The sequence below is a fragment of the Misgurnus anguillicaudatus genome, chromosome 18, assembly GCF_027580225.2.
Source record: "Misgurnus anguillicaudatus chromosome 18, ASM2758022v2, whole genome shotgun sequence".
Classification (NCBI taxonomy): domain Eukaryota; kingdom Metazoa; phylum Chordata; class Actinopteri; order Cypriniformes; family Cobitidae; genus Misgurnus; species Misgurnus anguillicaudatus.
This window is the reverse complement of record NC_073354.2, coordinates 3,390,160-3,408,658: the sequence shown is the minus strand read 5'-3', so window position 1 is coordinate 3,408,658 and position 18,499 is coordinate 3,390,160. Positions and strand designations below refer to the sequence as shown.

General features: G+C 36.2%; 1 protein-coding gene across 1 annotated transcript; it reads left to right on the top strand.

The window, feature by feature from the left end:
* The first annotated feature begins 217 nt into the window (after window positions 1–217).
* On the top strand, window positions 218–17,483 carry sptlc2b (serine palmitoyltransferase, long chain base subunit 2b). Its single transcript, XM_073855568.1, has 12 exons — window positions 218–458; window positions 4,425–4,610; window positions 5,526–5,680; window positions 5,954–6,102; window positions 7,999–8,123; window positions 8,631–8,724; window positions 10,079–10,184; window positions 10,635–10,854; window positions 11,548–11,674; window positions 13,371–13,506; window positions 13,616–13,745; window positions 15,428–17,483. Exons 1-12 carry the CDS (start codon window positions 312–314, stop codon window positions 15,548–15,550), a joined length of 1,698 nt encoding a protein of 565 aa, XP_073711669.1. The 5' UTR covers window positions 218–311; the 3' UTR covers window positions 15,551–17,483.
* Window positions 17,484–18,499: the final 1,016 nt, after the last annotated feature.

Sequence of the window (18,499 nt, the reverse complement as noted above, 5' to 3'; positions counted from 1 at the left end):
TACTCATATCCAGCATCCAATAAAGCGCAATATATGACGTAAAGACTCGAGAGTTGTGTGGGTCCACGCCCTCTACGGGGTTACTATAGGGTAATGACGTCATTTTAATTATTAATATTCACTGATAAGCCGCTCCCTCGTTTGACGTTTTTCAAATTTATTGGACGTGACTGCGTGTAGGACGTGTTTTCCTGTAATCTGACAGTGGGGGCGTGGCATAATCGCTCGAGTGATCGAGAGGAGACAGGACAGGAACTGTAGTCAAACAGAGATTAGAAGCGGAGAGAGTCACCGCCCTTCACCAGCCTGCAATGACGCTAAACTCCGTTAGCAAGCTTCTGAATGGAGATACCTGCCACCGAACGAGTCAAACCAAGAAACCCGGAGCAAACGGGTACGTGAAGAGCCACTGCGTCTTCCAAAAGCAGCAAAATAGATCCCGCCGCTCGACAGAGAAGGTGAGGCCGCTTTCTGTGCTCCACACACCCGGAAACACACAACACACAGTCGCTTATACTGAAGAAGCGGTACAGTGTAAACAGTTACAACAGTCCCATTCATACAGGAGTTCATGTCTAGGCTTGATTTGTGTGTTTAAAGAAAAATTTAACCGAAAATTCAGTCATGTTTACTCACATTCATCGATGTGTGCTGATAATTTGAGGAATGTGGATCACCCCTTTCCCATTGGAAAGTTATTACGTCGAATGTACCATTTAATAAGCCCATAACAGATTTTTCACATTTCAGTTAATGTTTATATTTTATACACTGCCGAAAAAATTAATTTGAGATACATTTTGTTTATGATTTCCACGAGAACTGAGGAAATATACATTAAAATGATCTAAAAAAAAGGTTTTACCAGCTTTCAAGACAGCATTCGGAAACATTTGGTTTATAATACAGTTATATAGCAGTTGAATATATAATAAAAAACGTTAAAAAGTTAAAAGTGTTCTAAAACTTGAATTTTTTAGTTTTATTCATACTTCATATTCATATATCACTGAACTCTTAATTGTGTTTCCTTGTTTGTTATATTATATAACAAAGTTATAAAGTGTTACTCTCGATTATACAGGTTTTTACTGTATCACTTTAACACTTTTTTTCCGGTTAAAATTCAGAACATATTTTACAGAATACTCTGTAAAAATGTTTGTTTTTATGGTAAAAAAAAAAGAGGCACCTTTGGTTTACAGAAAATTGTCGTATACAAGAAATTCGCTTTTTGTCAATACAGCAAAGTTTTGTATATGTCACAATTCTTAACTGTAGTTTTCATGGAAAAGTTTAGTAAAATTCCTTTTACTGTTTATCACCATACATTTTAATTACAGAAACCATATTAATTTGAACAATAATTTACTGTAAAAGTACATTCGTGATCCTGTTTATATTGCCATGCAAAGCATCAACTGAGATTTTGAAATGGAATTAAGTGTTCAGGGTTAAATGTTTAAAGTTCGTTGTTTTATCAGTTAGTTGAAGGAAGTGGAGTTTTTGTTGTCTTTTGTGTTGATTGTAGTCTTGAATATAATAGTGCAGTGTTCAGTTGTGTAACTGGAGAAGCAGTGTTTTTATTCATCGCAACCTGAGGATGTTGTCCAAAGAAAAGCGCTTCTGGGAGCAACAACTTTTCAGAGAACATGAGCGGTGTGGTCTTTATAATCACATAATAACCTTTTTAAATAACAAGTGCTACTCGTGCGCAGGGTTTTGTTTTATTTAGAAAATATATGTTCTGTTCCAGGCTAATGTAAAACCCAAATGTGAAAAACATGAAGCTTCTTTAGAAGACTGACGCTGTGAAGCTTTTAAAACATTGTTCTGTTTATTGATCAACCTGACCAGCAATACTGATTCAACCAATTTATAGCAGCTAGGTTTATCAATTTGTCCTACTACCATCCATTAGGGTAAGTTGTTTAAGAAACGTGAAAACAGTTATTATTTGGTAAACACCCAACACAACATAGGTTAATGTAATGAGTTAAGTTTCCTGCATGAAATTAAACGTTTGTTTGTCGTGTTCCAGGTTTGAGTGGTTTTGGCTTGGCTAATTTACTGCTAACTGTGCAAATATGACCAACCTATGCTTAGAACTGGTTTTCTGAAAAGGTGTGACGCTTCAGCATTGCCACAGACTGTAAACCTGACCTAACCAAGCTTTATGTTAGCTGATTCAGCATTAGACCCAGCAGTCACATCAAGCCATTACTTACTGGAAGGGCAAGGTTAAGAGAGGGTGTAGTTAGAGAGAAGCATGACTTTGATCACATGCTGTTGCTAAGCAGCAGGAGGGTGTAAGGGAAAACTCAGGCTCGTTTGATTGGCCAACGTGACTCACAGATTAGGTTTCAAACCGAAACTCGTCAGGAAACTCTGTTTGTTTTACCCCCCTATCATTTGTCTGTGGATTTTAGCAGTTTTCTGGTCCTCTTTGCGGTGCCTATGTTTTACAGAAGATATGAGCTGTTTCATTCCCAAATTGATTTCATTGTATGAGTAAAATGTGAGTGATGCTTGCCAGTGCAATAGTGGCTTGTGTGTTTTGACAGTAGCATTTTGGATATACGCTGTACAAATGCAAACTTTTGAAGACGGCCCTTGTCGTTTCTGTGTAAACTACTTAAACGCCCAGCTTGTGAAAAACGGCTTTGTGTAGTAAATGCTGCTCCATCTGAAAGCAGCTGATGGCGATTTACTACTATTGAAGGAACCGGCATAACTGATGAGATGCGTGTGATATCGCATGCAATTTATCGTGCAGCCCTAGCCTTATTTTGATTGGTTGATTAGCATTTTTGTTTGTTTAAACCACAAAACATGTGATGTCCATTCCAGTGGACGCAGGGTCTGAAGGGGTTAAATTAGATTGCAACGTTTAGGGTACATGTAAACTGAACTGTCATAATTTGCAATCAGATTAAATTCAGTTGGATTGACAAAATTTTGTGAGTGTTTTGGATCCGTTTATGATGTCTTAAAGCGACAGCACTCCAAATAAACCTCAAACTAGTGTTTGTGTAGATTAATCAAACTACAACAATTTATATGAGGTAGGCTAATAGCTTTTGCCATCATAGCCTTATTTATTAAAGTTATATGGGTAAAAAACAATTATCAGGCCTTTATTTTTTTATAAATTTTTTTGTGTGGCCAAATAATTGACAAGTAATGACAAATAAAAATCTGACCCAACTGACGTTTGTGAATCAATGCAGATTCACCCACGCCCGCATCGTGATGCATCTTACAATCAAATTTTAATGAAATAAGGTCTGTTTGTCACAACTTGTACATCTCACGCTCCCATCTACCTAATGTGTTTTACTTAAATCATTAGGGCTGTGACGATTCATCGCGTTCCCCATTAAAAAGACCTGCCTGAAATCTATTCTGAATTGCAAGGCTCCGATTCTGTGTTTCATGCACAGCTTGTGCATGTACTACGGCTCTGTGATCAGTAGAAAGTCCTTATCAATCTAAAATCACTATGAGTTTGAGTCGTTTATAATGTGAATTTAAAAAAGCAACATCGTCAAACACAATCATTAAAAATATGTTTATTATCATGAAAATACCTGAAACAATTTGAAGAACAGCGATATAAACATTCCCTTTAGACATTTCCTGGAATAGCGTTTGTAATTATACTTCTTCTGTGGCACAAATGGCGTTTCTACAAGAGAGCGTCCCCTGGCTTTTGGATGTGGCGGCATTTCACTGTAATTCATTAAAATGTATTAATTGGGAAAACACGCTTTTGCACGATTAATCGTCACAGCCCTAAGAATCATACTAGTTAGGGCTGGACAAAAAAAATTGATTTTTCGATTAATCGTTGTTGTTTTTTTACGTGGTCGATTCAAAATCGATTCTCAAAGAGCAGAATCGATTTTTTTCTTTCATATATATTTCCGCAAACATTGAACCTAAGATTAACGTTAATCTAATTAATAGTCTTCTTTACTAGATGTCACCCTCTTTTTTGCCTTGCGTGATGTTACCAAGGGGCGAGAGGCGAGCCTGTCATTCATTCATTCAGTGCTTAAAATGGCGGTTTCAGGTGCTTCATCAACGTTGATGCCACCTTCACATAAAAAGTCAGAGGTATGGAAGCATTTTAGATTTCGCAAGCAATATAAATAAATATATAATACACATGTAAATGTTTCTTAAATACATACATGAATGTGTGTATTTATGTATACATAATAGTTACACACAGCGCACACTCATATATTAGGCAAAAATATTTTGTATGCGATTAATCGTGATTAATCTTTTCCCAGCACTAAATCAAACACAAACGTATGGCAAACCTTTACAATAGTTTTTTGGAATCTGCACTGTATATGGGTTATTGTATTTGATCAGATATTCATAATAAATGTATCTGCTTTTAATTTCAACAGAACCATCATGTTTCAGCACTTTACAACAAGCCCTTTGAGCAGTCATTTGAGGAGACGCCATTGCTGGTGGCCGTCCTCACCTACATGGGTTATGGCATCCTCACCATTTTTGGCTACCTGCGAGACTTCCTGAGGGAATGGAAGTTTGAGAAGTGTCATCTGGCCCGAGAGAGAGAAGAACAGAAGGTAAACTTAAAACACTATCAGTTTAGTTCAGTTGGTTAGTATGGCTGGGTATTGGCAAGGGCCTCCCGATACTATACGTGTCACGATACATGGGTCATGATACGATACGTATACAATGCATTGCATGTTGCGATACATTGCAATACTTTTTCTTTTTTTTTCAAAAATGTAAAAAAAAATAGAGCTCTTTGAAAGCTGCAGGTGTTTTAAAATTTTCGGCCATTTTCTCACTCCCTCTAACTTCCGAGATATTGGCCGAATGGCCGTATATGGCAGACAACTGGACAGTGGCAACTACTGCAGCGGCAGAGGAGGTTGTTTGACGCACGCAGAGGGATTTTATGGTTTTTAAAATATCGATAGTAGAGATCAAAATATCGATACAATATCGATATTTTTGCACAGCCCTATTGGTAAGTAAGTAGTGTAGATGATCAAACATCAGTTTTTAAATTGCTCATACATGGCATCTTTAAAACTTGTAACTGTGAATATTAAACATTGCTTAGTAGTTATATCTCAAATATAATGACCTTGCCCTAGCAAGAGTTTAGCAACCACATACCAATGCATATGGCCTTTCTAAATGTCTTAGGAATTTTAAATAAATGTATTGTTTTATGTGAATGAGTAGGCAGGATGTTATGAGACTTTTGCCATTATTATGTTTTTAAGCAACTGAAAAAAGCACAAATGTCAATGCAGGTCAAAACTTCCCAAGGCCCTAAAAACCCTTTAGACCTAAAATACCCTCACATAGCAGTTTAATTTTTGTACAGACAAGAAGCACTCTTGCATGTGACCAAAGTAATTAAAAGTGTGATAAACACGATCCTGGTTTGTATTATTTTTAATCGTTTTTCTCTGTCAATTAGCACTTGAAGATTTATATTTGTTTGTATTTTTTGTTCTCAGGATTTTGTTCCACTGTACCAGGACTTCGAGGACTTCTACACTAGGAACCTGTACATGAGGATCAGAGATAACTGGAACAGACCCATCTGCAGCGTTCCTGGAGCAAAGATGGACCTTGTGGAACGGACCACGCCTGATTACAACTGGACCTTTGAGTAAGTCTTTTTTAAGCTCCTTTGTGTTTGTGTTGCTACACTGTGGTGTGACGTGGGTTTTAGAAAGCGTATAGTCTGTCAACATAAAACTGCAAACTGCATAACACATTGGAGTGTTGAAGCAAAACATTTAGCTGGAAATAGAGATGCATTAAATGTTCTGCAACTGAAATGATTTGGCAGAAAATAGAAAAAAAAAATTGCTACTTTGTATTTGTGAGTTTGTGATATATTTTTTTGATGTTTATGTGTGACCAAGTTTTTGTCTCGCAGACACACAGGACGGGTCATAAAGGATGTGATTAATATGGGCTCATATAACTACCTCGGCTTTGCGGAGAGTTCTGGTGCGTGTGCTGATGCTGCGTCAGATTGCTGTATGAAATACGGTGTTGGGGTGAGCAGTACAAGGCAGGAAATAGGTAACCATCTCTGGCAAACTTTACATCCATTTATGTCTCTGGTATAATGGGGGCCAAGGCCAAATATGGTGAAATGTTAATGTTAGGGTAGGTTATTCAGCGCGGATAGTAAGGAGCTCCCTGATCTCTGTTTCAGTCCAGTTTGCAGACATTTCTTGTTGTGAATGTTTATCTGCAGGTAAATCCCTCAATTTAAAGAGCTGAACCATAACTTCATTGTTGTGATGACACGCGCGTCCTCACTATGGCACGTCCCTTACGGCATTGTTTCTGCATCTTGTTCACACGAAATGCTTTCTGGGAATGTTATGAAAATGTTACTAGGTCATATTTCCAGGAGCGATCCGAGAACATTTACAGGATGTGTTTGCATTCACACAGAAGCCTCGCTGCCAAGTTTACGAGTATTTTCTGGGACCAAAGTGCTGTGTGAAGTTTTAATTGTGTCTTTGCATTGAACTTGTATGTAATTTATTAATGCTAATAATAATAATAATCACTTTTGATGTGCACGTAGCATAAGAATTCAACTTTAAAAATGACATCAGAGGATTATCCAGCATAGTAAACAGTAATACGAAAACAAATGATTTATTACATTTTTATTATTTAAATGGAATGATCTTGGCCTCTTGTAATTTATTACAAAAAATTCACATAATTTACCACAAATGCTATTTTATGTATTCTATAGTTCTATTATTATTATTTATTTGTACTATTTACCTTACTTGTAGTTGTATTAATAGTTTAAGCGAATGTGGGCACATTAAACACCCTGCTTATATCAGGGTCAGTCTAATTTAATTAGTTGGTCCCGAAAATCAAATTTACGGTTTAATCAAAAAAGAGTTTAATTGGAAACATTTGACAGCAACAGTAAAGCGTTTGGGAAGTTTTCTACTCCCTTCTTGTTTTACATCCTATGCAGTGGTGGCCGGTGACTCGAGGATGCACAATGCGAAAGTCATCACAACATGTATACAAGCCCGTCATGTGTGTGGTTTGTAATTTAAAATATAGGGCTGGGCAAAAAAAAAGAAGATTTTTCCATAAATAGTTTTTTTTTAAACGTGGTCGATTCAAAAACGATTTTGAATATTTTTTTTTATGAAATAACCTGATCCTGTTTGATCAAGGAAATGTACCCAAGTGTACCTAAATTAAAAGAGTTTAATATATAGGTTTGTGGCTCTTAATTTCTTTTTATTAATAACCCACTTGTAAACTTATGTTCACTTTTTATAAATATAGTATTTGTATTAAATCTATATTCATTGAGTTGAATCGAGAATCAAGTATAAAAACCGACCCAAGAATCAGAACAGAAAATCGAACCGAGTATCGAAATCGAATCGATTTGATAGCATGTGAATCGAAATTGAATCGATCTGGAACATCTGAATTAATACCCAGCCCTATTAAAATATGTGTTCTGCGCGGCGAGTGAATCTATGTGCATCATGTGTTTTGTCAAAATAAGTGCCTGCTGCAGACATGTCTAAAGGGTTTATGATAAAAAGACGTTCACGTTTGCCAGATACTTGCATAATCTCATGCGTAATCCGAGTTTACTGTTAAGTGAGTCTCTTTTGTGTATTTTGTGAACGTCAGCGTCTCTTTTGAGATCATAAACGGTTTGGACGCATCTGCAGCAGGCACTTATTTTGACAAAACACTAGATACACATGGCACACATGACATTCTGAACACATATTTTGAATTTGCACCCCTCGGAAGAGCAGTCACCAGCCGCCTCTGATCCTATGCACAGTTATTTCCTTGCATTTTATTATTTGCAAGTTTTATTGTTTACTTGTAGTTTTCTGATTTTACATTTTAAGAATTTTTTACTCATTGTTTGCTTGAATCATTGGAGTCTTTTGTCTGTTTCAGGAAATCTGGACAAACATGAGGAGCTCGAGAAGCTGGCAGCCAGGTTTTTGGGAGTAGAGTCATCCATGGTGTTTGGAATGGGCTTTGCTACAAACTCCATGAATATTCCTGCACTCGTGGGCAGAGTAAGGATTTGTTTTTACTCGAAACATCTGCTTCAGCACCTGGTGTTTTCTTTCACTATACAAGCTTATACAATAAGTCACATGGAATGCTTAGAGTTTCCTTTTCACATCAAAACAAAGTAGGGTGGGAAGGAACATTGAGGTTCCTTGTCATTGTTTTGGTCCTTTATTGAAAACACTCCCTATGTTCATGTGTGATTTATCAGTGTATGCTTCCAGTCACGTAAGTTAGTCATAACTGAGTCACACAACACATCATTGAAAGCATTAGAATTAGCATATGGACACACATTCCATTCACAGCTGATTCAAATTCCTTTGCCGGTAAATGACATTCCGACTTGTTCTCCGGACATTCTTACCTGTTATAGGAGAAAATCCTGGGTGAAACCTTATTTCAGTTACTGTTGCCAAGCATTTAAGAGGTTTACCATTTTAATAGTTTAAAAAGTTTATTTTTTTGTTGAGATTTATGTGTTTGTATGTATATATGTGTGTGTTTATCAGGGCTGTCTGATCTTAAGTGATGAGCTCAATCATGCTTCTTTGGTTCTGGGTGCCCGTCTATCCGGTTCCACCATCCGTGTGTTTAAACACAACAGTAAGTTCACGTGATTTGCAATAATGGTCATCCACAATTTAACAATTCAATAAATTACATGCATAATACATGCGCAATAAACACAGTATTTTAACACTGTATGCACTAGGGAATGTCATAGTAGTCAACTTTCATGCAAAGTTATGCAAATATTGACTGCACAAACAGTAAGATTGACTGGCTTTACTCAGTTTTTTTTTTTTTTAACCTTTATTTTCCCGGTTTTACAGATAAGGCTTAAGGCACTAGACTAAGACACGTGTTTGAGGCGTGTAAACTGAAATTAACTTTCACTGACAGATCTTAAAATATGACAGTGCCATTGATTTGTCTCAATATACACACCAGTAACGTCTTTTTCTAAGGCATGTTTATAAAAGATGTTTAAACGTCTTAATTTAACTAAGGCCTAGTCCTGGCTTTAGCTAAGCTTTATCTGTGAAACCAGGCCATAATGTTTTAGCAGTAATGCTGTAAAGGGGATGAGTTAATAGTTTATCCCATTTACTGCAATAGCCATCAAAGCACCACTTTTAATAATGAATAATTTGTAATAATTTCAAGCAATCTTACAATTTTAACAAATGGTATAAGATGCATATTTTATTGGTATTTTATTGTAAAGATGTTTATCGAACCAGTCAGCAGGAATTGCATATTAAATAATACGTCAGTCATAAAGGAGGTGTATGTATGTTTATATACTATAAATATTATATAAAACTATAATATATTCCTAGAAATTTAGGCAACATGCTAAGTTCACGTATCTGTTTCTCTGATAGCGCACTACTGTCTGCAGCGGCTAGTGAAGAGCACTCGGCATTTGGGATGTGCAACACATCAAACAGGGGGCATTCTTTTATTTCGATACGATGAACGAACTGCCGATGTTTTGCCATATTGCTGGTGACATCCATCTTGCAACATAATAGTAGTTTGTCACTATAATTACACTTAGCTTTGCCTTTTTCTGGTTTTGCAAAATGCAGCCACACTTTAGTGCGCCGTCCACCACGATCCATTCTGCGAACTGACTTTAAGAATTCAAGCAAAAGGTCCTGTGCGCAGATGGCTATAGATTAGGTGACTCATGTGTCTTGGCAGATGATGTAAAAATTATGTGACCACGCAGAATTGAAATCAAAATTCGATTCCCAACCCTACTTGCGTATCAGGATGTTTGTTTTTGTTTTGGCCTGTGTGATCCCACCCACTCGGTTGCCAGTTTTCACTGTTGTTTAAATGAGACCCCAATGGCCCATACATGGCATACTAAGCGATACTAAGTTCCTCTGCTAGAGGTCAATGTTACATACAGTTCCTTTAAATGTACTTTTATACTCATTGTCAGATATGCAGAGTCTGGAGAAGTTGCTTCGGGATGCCATCGTGCACGGCCAGCCTAGAACTCATCGACCCTGGAAGAAGATCCTCATCATTGTGGAGGGAATTTACAGGTACAATTAGAAATGTTTACTGTTGTTTTAAATAGCACAGGAACCTGATACAGTGTTTTACATTTTTTAATGGCTGAAGGCATAAAATCATACAGTAATAATCATCAATTCTTCTGTTTTAACATGAAAGCGAAAATTGTACATTTTGTAGGTACTGGTAACTCTTTTCAGCTTATTTTAATTATTAATCTTGCCTAATGTTGAGCCTGTTTTTATTTAAGACCCTAATCCTCCTCCATATAAGAAAGTTGAAATAGTAACTTGACTGAAATATGTTTTTACTTCTTTTAAAATGGTATATTATAGATCTCAGCTGCCTAATAAGAGATGGGTCAAAGTTTAAAAGTATAAACAGATGTTGATAGCCTCTTTTCTATTATTTTCTAATAACTTTAGTGCATATATTGCATTTTCTGGGTATATAGGTTACATCTTTGTTTTTCTGTGTAGTATGGAGGGCTCAATAGTGCGGCTTCCAGAGATCATCGCTCTTAAAAAGAAATACAAAGCCTACCTGTACCTCGATGAAGCTCACAGTATCGGGGCACTAGGACCGAGAGGTAGAGGTGTTGTGGACTACTTTGGCCTGGATCCGACTGACGTTGACATCATGATGGGCACTTTTACCAAGAGCTTTGGTGCTGCTGGAGGATACATCGGAGGAAAAAAGGTGAACAGCCTCCTATGTTGTCATTTTTCCAGGTTATAGAAAAAGTGGAAACATTAGATTTGAAAATCTAGGCATTTACCCTGTCTATCATTCTTCGGTCAGATACATAGTACCGCCATAAACTCACACCACTAATTGTCAATGTTGCCAGATCATAACACTGTAACTCATGGAAAAGTGTGTTAGAAGAACATAATTGTGATGATACAGAAAGCCTGTTTTTCTAAAGCATGGGTCTTCAGTATGAGACCCCTTGGAGGGATTATGGTGGTATTATCGGGGGTCCTCCAAATATAATTTGAATTATATAAATATATATATATATATATTTATATATTTATGCATTTAGGAATCCAACAAAAATGCATTACTAAGATAATGATGGTCCCCTCTCTATCTATTTAAGTTGTCCTTTTGGGTTCCCATTTCTGTATTAACCCAAATGCATGTCATTTAGGACAGTGGTTCTCAAACTGGGGGCCCTGGGATGGTACCAGGATTGCCCCAGTTTTATGACTTTGTTTTATGATTTTATAAAATGCATTAATTTATCATGAGTTCTGTGTAAATATACCTCAGAAAAATAAGGCTGCTAAGCAACAGCACTACATTGTTTATTTTAATAAGTTTTGGTTAATTCAAATTTTAGGTTTTTGAAAAGCACTTAATGTTTATTTGCTTTATTCTTTGTAGGAGCTGATAGATTATCTCCGCTCACATTCTCACAGTGCAGTTTACGCTACCTCAATGTCCTCACCCGTCACCCAGCAGATTATCACTTCTATGAAGTGCATTATGGGAGAGGACGGCACCACGTTAGGTGAGTTTGAGTCATTTTTCTGGTTAAATTTTGTGTTTGACTTCAAGTCCAAAGTTGATGAGCAGACTATTTTCCCTGAAAACGATTGCATCCTGTATATGTTGGCCGTGATGTTTGTTTTAAGCAAAGCATATTTATGAATGAAGGCAATAAAATTTGCATAAATAGTTAAGTTGGGCAATTCCATACAAGTGTCAACCGTATTATGAAAAGTAAAGTTTTAAAAACTAAAGTTCTCGGATGTCAAAGCTTGGCAAGCAAAGTCTCGGTTAAAGTAGCATTTATTTTTTCATGTCATGCATACAAATAAAATGTATTATTAAATATATTGGTAATAAATGCATTATCTGAGAATTTAATATTTCATGTTTTGCCGTCCCAATGACTCTGAAAATGTGAAGTGTAGTTTTAAAAAGAGCCACAGGATGGCAGCATCAACCATCAAAAGAGAAAACTTATGATAATTATGCATCTCATTCTTGTTTAATTTGTATTTAGGAACTTGCTATATGTTCTCAACTTGTTAATACTCCATTAAGTTCACATCACGTTTACCACCCAATCATATTTTATCATTTTGCTTAGCTGCATTTTGTATCCTGTACTTTTGACTGTCTACACTCTGCATCTATATATTTTTAGGTTTGTAAAGTAGTTTGTCTTTGATCTGGATATGATTGGTTTATGATATAATACTAACTGAAGTATACTTGTGGCAGAGATGTGCAGTGTTTTGAAAGTATTGCATTTTATTAGTGCATGCATTAGAAACATACTCGGTGCTTGCAGGTGTGCTGTTATTATACTTTACTGTACATCTACATTACAGCGGCAGTTACAACCCTCAGCATCAGGGGTTAAATGTCACCTAGTACCGTTAAACCAGTGTTGTTAATTCTATAAATGTCAACAATTCAGCTAACATCTATAAAGCCCCAGTAATCGCTCACCTGACAAAATTGGTTATAGTAGACTAATGCTTGCTATAGCACCTACATTGCGTACATGCATTGCTCAATGCAACAAGATGTGAAATTGAGCTATTATAGATGAGGATGTTTATGTGCCTTAAGAACTTAACTTTCTAAAGCCTTTAAATATTTCCAGCGTTGCATAAAGTTATTTATCAGCAAAGTTTTGTTTGGGAAAAGTAAATTTGATGACTCAGCGATTGCTTACGCTAACTCCATCTCTGCTATTAGTTATAAGCACCATACTCAATATCAGCCTCGTATGATTTAACAGGGCGCCCATCTGGAAAACCACATTTTCAGCTCAAAGATGCATCACATCTGTAGTCCCTGTGAGGTTTTAAAGTGGGCAAAAGGGGTGAAGATCTCCTTAAACCTTTAGCGAGGTCTTTCAGTATGAGATGGGCATTTAGCCTTTGATGAACCCTTTGTGATTACACTCTGAGAAAAAAAGGTACATGAAGGTACAAAAGTTGTCACCTTTTTTAATAAGTACCCTTTTTGAATATTAATTCAGATATTATATTAATATTAATTTTAATAATACCAGATATTAAAACAAGCCACTTTATTTACAACTGAAGAAGCAATAGTAATAGTATTGGTTTCTTTAGCAAACATCATTTATTTTATAAATAGTAAAAAAATAAGTTTTTAAAAAAGCAATTAAAATTTATAGTTTCCAGCATTGTAGATGAGAGCATGTATTTTTTTCTTTCATGCAGGTCAGAAAAGACTTAATCAGCTGTCAGAAAACACAACCTACTTTCGGAGAAAACTCCACGAGATGGGCTTCATCATCTATGGAAACAATGACTCGCCTGTTGTACCCTTGATGCTTTACATGCCAGCTAAAATCGGGTCAGTGTCACTTTGTTCTAAATCATGGCTATTATATTTGCTGAAATGCTATTTTGGGAATTGCAGAAAGTTGTTTGAAGTTAATGTCTTTTGTACTTCTGCTCTATAGAGCGTTTGGTCGGGAGATGCTCAAGAGGAACATCGGGACAGTGGTGGTTGGGTTTCCCGCCACACCCATCATCGAGTCCCGGGCACGATTCTGCGTTTCTGCTGCTCACACCAGAGAAATGCTCGACACGGTAAGTCACATGACCAAAGCTTTTTACGTAAAGACACCATAACATTAACATTCACCATATTTACTTGCTTGATAAATGTTTATTACCTAATTGGGCATGAATCAAGTGCTCCTGTATAACTTGCGCATTGCATTAGCCGCGCAAAAGGTTGTGGGTTTAAAGGCGGGGTGCACGATTTTTTAAAAAACGCTTTGGAAAAGGGGGTCGGGGCGAGTACCAAAACACACTTCTAGCCAATCAGCAGTAAGGGGTGTGTCTACAAACTAATATCATTGTCTGGGTTGCCTATGTGTGGGGCGGGTCTATCAAAATATGGTCCAGATTCTATTCTGGTAGTGGTGTGTTTGTTTAGGTGATTTCAAATATCAACATTGGTTTTCAAAGATCGTGCACTCCGCCTTTAAACCCAGAGACACAAAAGTAGTATACCATGCAATGCACTGTAAGTTGCTTTGAATTAAAGCATATGCCAAATGCATAAATGTAATGTAATGAGTCAACATTAAAAGTCATTTAGTACTATATTAGTTTTGCCATTAATCTTCCCTTAAAGGAGGGGTGCATGATCTCTGAAAGCCAATGTTGATATTTGAAATCACCTAAACAAACAAGCCCCTGCCTACGGCAATAGAATCTGGACCTTCTTTTGATAGACCCGCCCCACACAAACGCAACCAAGACAACGATGTCGGTTAGTAGACACGCTCCTTACTGCTGATTGGCTACAAGTGTGTTTGGTAGTTGGCCCGTCTTCTTTTCCAAAGCAATTTTCAGAAATCGTGCACTCCGCCTTTAAAGGAACAGTATGTAGGATTGTGGCCAAAACTGGTACTGCAATCACACAGCTAGTGGCCAATATACAAAAATGACAACATAAACATCAGTTGAGGGCTGCAACTCCACTTTTTAAATGACAATATCCTGGCCAGACCACTCTTGTGAGTGTTATAAGTATTTGAAGTGAAAATGATTTCTTAATGTCTAGTGACATATCAGGGCCATTTTATAATTAATTGATATAAATATCTTACATACTGTTCCTTTAAAGGAATAGTTTGCCCCAAAATTCTGTCATCATTTACTCACCTTCAAGTTGTTACAAACTGGTATAAATGTCTTTATTCACCAGAATAAAAAAAGATATTTTAAAACATATTTGTAACAAAGCAGATCGGGGGCACCATTGACTTCCATGGCAGGAAAAATTATACTATTGAAGTGAATGGTGCCCCTGATCTTTTTGGTTATTAACATTTTTCTAAATATCTTTCATTGTGGTCAGCAGAACAAAGACATTTATACAGGTTTGTAACAAAATGATCAAATGATGACAGAATTTTCATTTTCCTTTAAGAGTTCATAAGTAGGAATCTCTCAGAAAGTCAAAAACATGAATATTTCATATTTCACCTTAAATTTGACAGAAAACAAAACGTAATCATATTTTACATGAAGTCTGTTAGTAGGATGTGTGTCCTAGAAAAGTGTCCTAATCTACCTCCGTTCACCCTATCTGTCCCCTGCTCAATGTCACCGCTAATGTTTTTAATGTACTGTATATGAATCAGCAGATCATTCATCTGAAACTCTGACTCACCTCTGAGTCAACTACAATCTATAAACATTAACTCGAACATCTAACAAAGCATGTAATAATGCAAACATCTCATTTATTTTCTCAGGCTTTAAAAGCCATCAGTGAAGTTGGCGACGTACTTCAGCTGAAATACTCCCGATACAACAGAGCCCAAAGCGAAGACACAGACTGTTTTTCATACCTGGAGAGCCACCACGACCACCAGTAGCACTTTCCATGATCAAATGATTGCTTTCCTTTACTGCGTTTGTCTTCTGTGTGTGTTTAACTTATTTGTACTTTTTCACAGCCATTCATTTCAGTGGGCTTACACTTATTGAAGCCCACCGATTGACCAAATTTCAAGCCTTACCTCAGTGGTCAGTAACCATATTCATATCAATGTGCAATATCTTTAGCTGTTGACACTTCGGATCAGAGATAATTTTACATCAGAAATAAGAAATCTACTTATGTGTACAGTTAAGTATTTAAATCCATACAAGTAATACAAATAATTGTATTTGTAGAGAGTTATTCGTAAATATATATATATTTCAGTGCAGATTATATAAAGGGATTGGTGTGAACGTTTCCGTACACATTTTATTTTCCACTATATATGATGCACCGATAGAAAAACTTAAAAACTATACATTTAAGGTAAAAGCATGCGACTACTCACATACTCTGTGCAGTGTCTCTGCATTTCACCTACTACATATTAGCTTTGCTTAGGTCCACAAATCTTCATATGAAATCTTTAAAGTTTAAAAATGCTAATTTCACTGTGTAGATAGATTAGAAGTAATGCACTATTGATAATATTGAAAAACTGATCATCTGTCTTTTGCTTTATAATGGCTTTCTGTGATGGAAAATTTATTTTCAATTACCAATTTTTGATTTGATTCGTGGCACTTTCCATTAATATGACACACAATATTGGGTTTATGTTTTAAACTATTTTATAGCCAGAGAGGCTTCCGAATTGATTTAGAATATTGAGAATGTAGGGAACTGAAAATAGTGGGTCATTCAAGTTACAAATCTCATATTTGTGATGGTTGAGTACATTATATATATTTATATAAAATAATTTGGTTAACATTATGATAATGATAATGTTTTTATGCAAATATTAGTGCGTTTGCTAATCTAACATGACACAAACATATTAATTTATCAGTTGATTTTTATTATTATTATTATTTTTAATACATTTCTATTGATTTTGCACAAAGTAGGGGTCCAATAAAATTTTCAAAAGTTCTAACCCACCCACTCCCTGTTCTGGTGGTCCCCCAAGGTCCAGGCTATTCATCTTTATCACAAAATTGCAGTTAAAACTAAATATAACATACATATACATCCACATAACAAAATAAAACAACCAAAGAAAAAAACATATATATTGAATTTGTTTTTTCAATAATTTTAAATATAAAAGACTTTGCCCCCAAACTCGCTAGCTCAGACTCAGTGAGGGCAAAATCCCTGTTACTGGCCAACCTGTTACCCGTTTCCATCAAAAACAAAAACTTTTCCAGGGCCTAATGTGTATTCTGTTTGTGGAAAGTGCCTTATGTCTTACTTGAACACCTGTTACTTAGTGTTGATTCTCATATCTGACAATTACTTAGCCATAACATCTCACTTCTGTCTTTCTGTCTGTTTACAGACAGCGGAGGAGAGATGTTGCCTTTTGTTATATAGCTGCTTTTGCTGTTTTAATATGAGATAAATTAATGTAATCTCTGTTTAAAATGTTTTGTTCTTTGTAGCTCTAATGAAAGTGCTAAAACGGGTCACTGATATCAGATGAAGTGCTCCTTTATGTCTGTATGTATGATGATGTGGCTTTTGCCTGTCGGATGTATTGGATTTTTTTCAGTGTGTTTTATTTTCCTTTTGTTTTCTAAAGTCTTGGTCTTAATCGGAAAGGCAGCTCTGAATATGTCTCCTGGTACACATGTGAACGAGACTATTTGAGCTACTGATGACTGTTAAGAGACGCAGATATGACGTTGGCATAGCATATATGGACATGAGTATATTGCCACAGACCTGCATTTGACACTGAATCCAAAGGACATTCCACACTGTTTATTTTTGTTTCATGAGTTGCAACTTTCAGCAAATAAACATGTTTTTGCAATTGTGATGTGTTTCTTGCAAAATTTCCTATAAAAATATTTTTCCAAAGAACAAGATTTAAAAGTGCAGTGTGTAAAATTTAGCGTCATCTAGTGGTGAGGTTGCAAATTGCAACCAATGGCTTAGTCCACTGCTCACCCCTCGATTTTGAAACACATAGAGAAGCTACGGTAGCTGCCACCGGAAAAACATGTCATCGCCGGAGACAACTTAGTAAAAAAAATTGTCCGTTAAGGGCTTCTGTGGAAAAATGGCGACACAAAATGGCAGCTTCCATGTAAGGGGACCCTCAGTGTATGTAGATAAATGTCTCATTCTAAGGTAATAAACACTTAACGGTTCATTATGAAAGGTCTTTATACACCCCTGATAATATAGTTTTGTATATAATTTTGCATTTCTGTCAAGAGATCCTTCTAAAAATTACACACTGCACCTTTAAAGGGATAGTAGAAATCAATTTCCCAAGGGAAGTGTTTTTAATAACAAGCTTATTTCAGTGGATCCATTACAGCATTTGTATGAATTAGAATGAAAAAAAAAATTATTTCCTATATTTTTATTCTACTTTTCCCGAATACAAATCTGCATCATTTTGCTACCTCAATTAAAATTAATTAAATCTGAATAATGCGCACCGCTTGGAAATGAATTGTTTTCCACACCTGTCCTCTTTCGCTTTAACCTACATGTAAAACTACATCATGCAATCCTCTAGACCAGTAATTCTCAAAGTGTGGTCCGCCAAACCCACCCAGTGGTCCGCCAAAAGATGACCTAAACTAGGCAAGTGTCTACAATCGTCACTTATTTAAGTAGACTTTTAATGCACTTGCGAAACTGTGATATCAGTTCTTGCCATTCTGTTTTAATAACGTAAAAATAGATCGGTGGCTAAACCAAAGAGGAGTCAAAATAAAAGATCAAGCATCAACTGAAAGCAGCTATAATCCACAGATCTATTAGTTTTGTTATGTACTAGTTTTTGTTCATGTGTAAAATCCCTGTAATTTCAGTGATT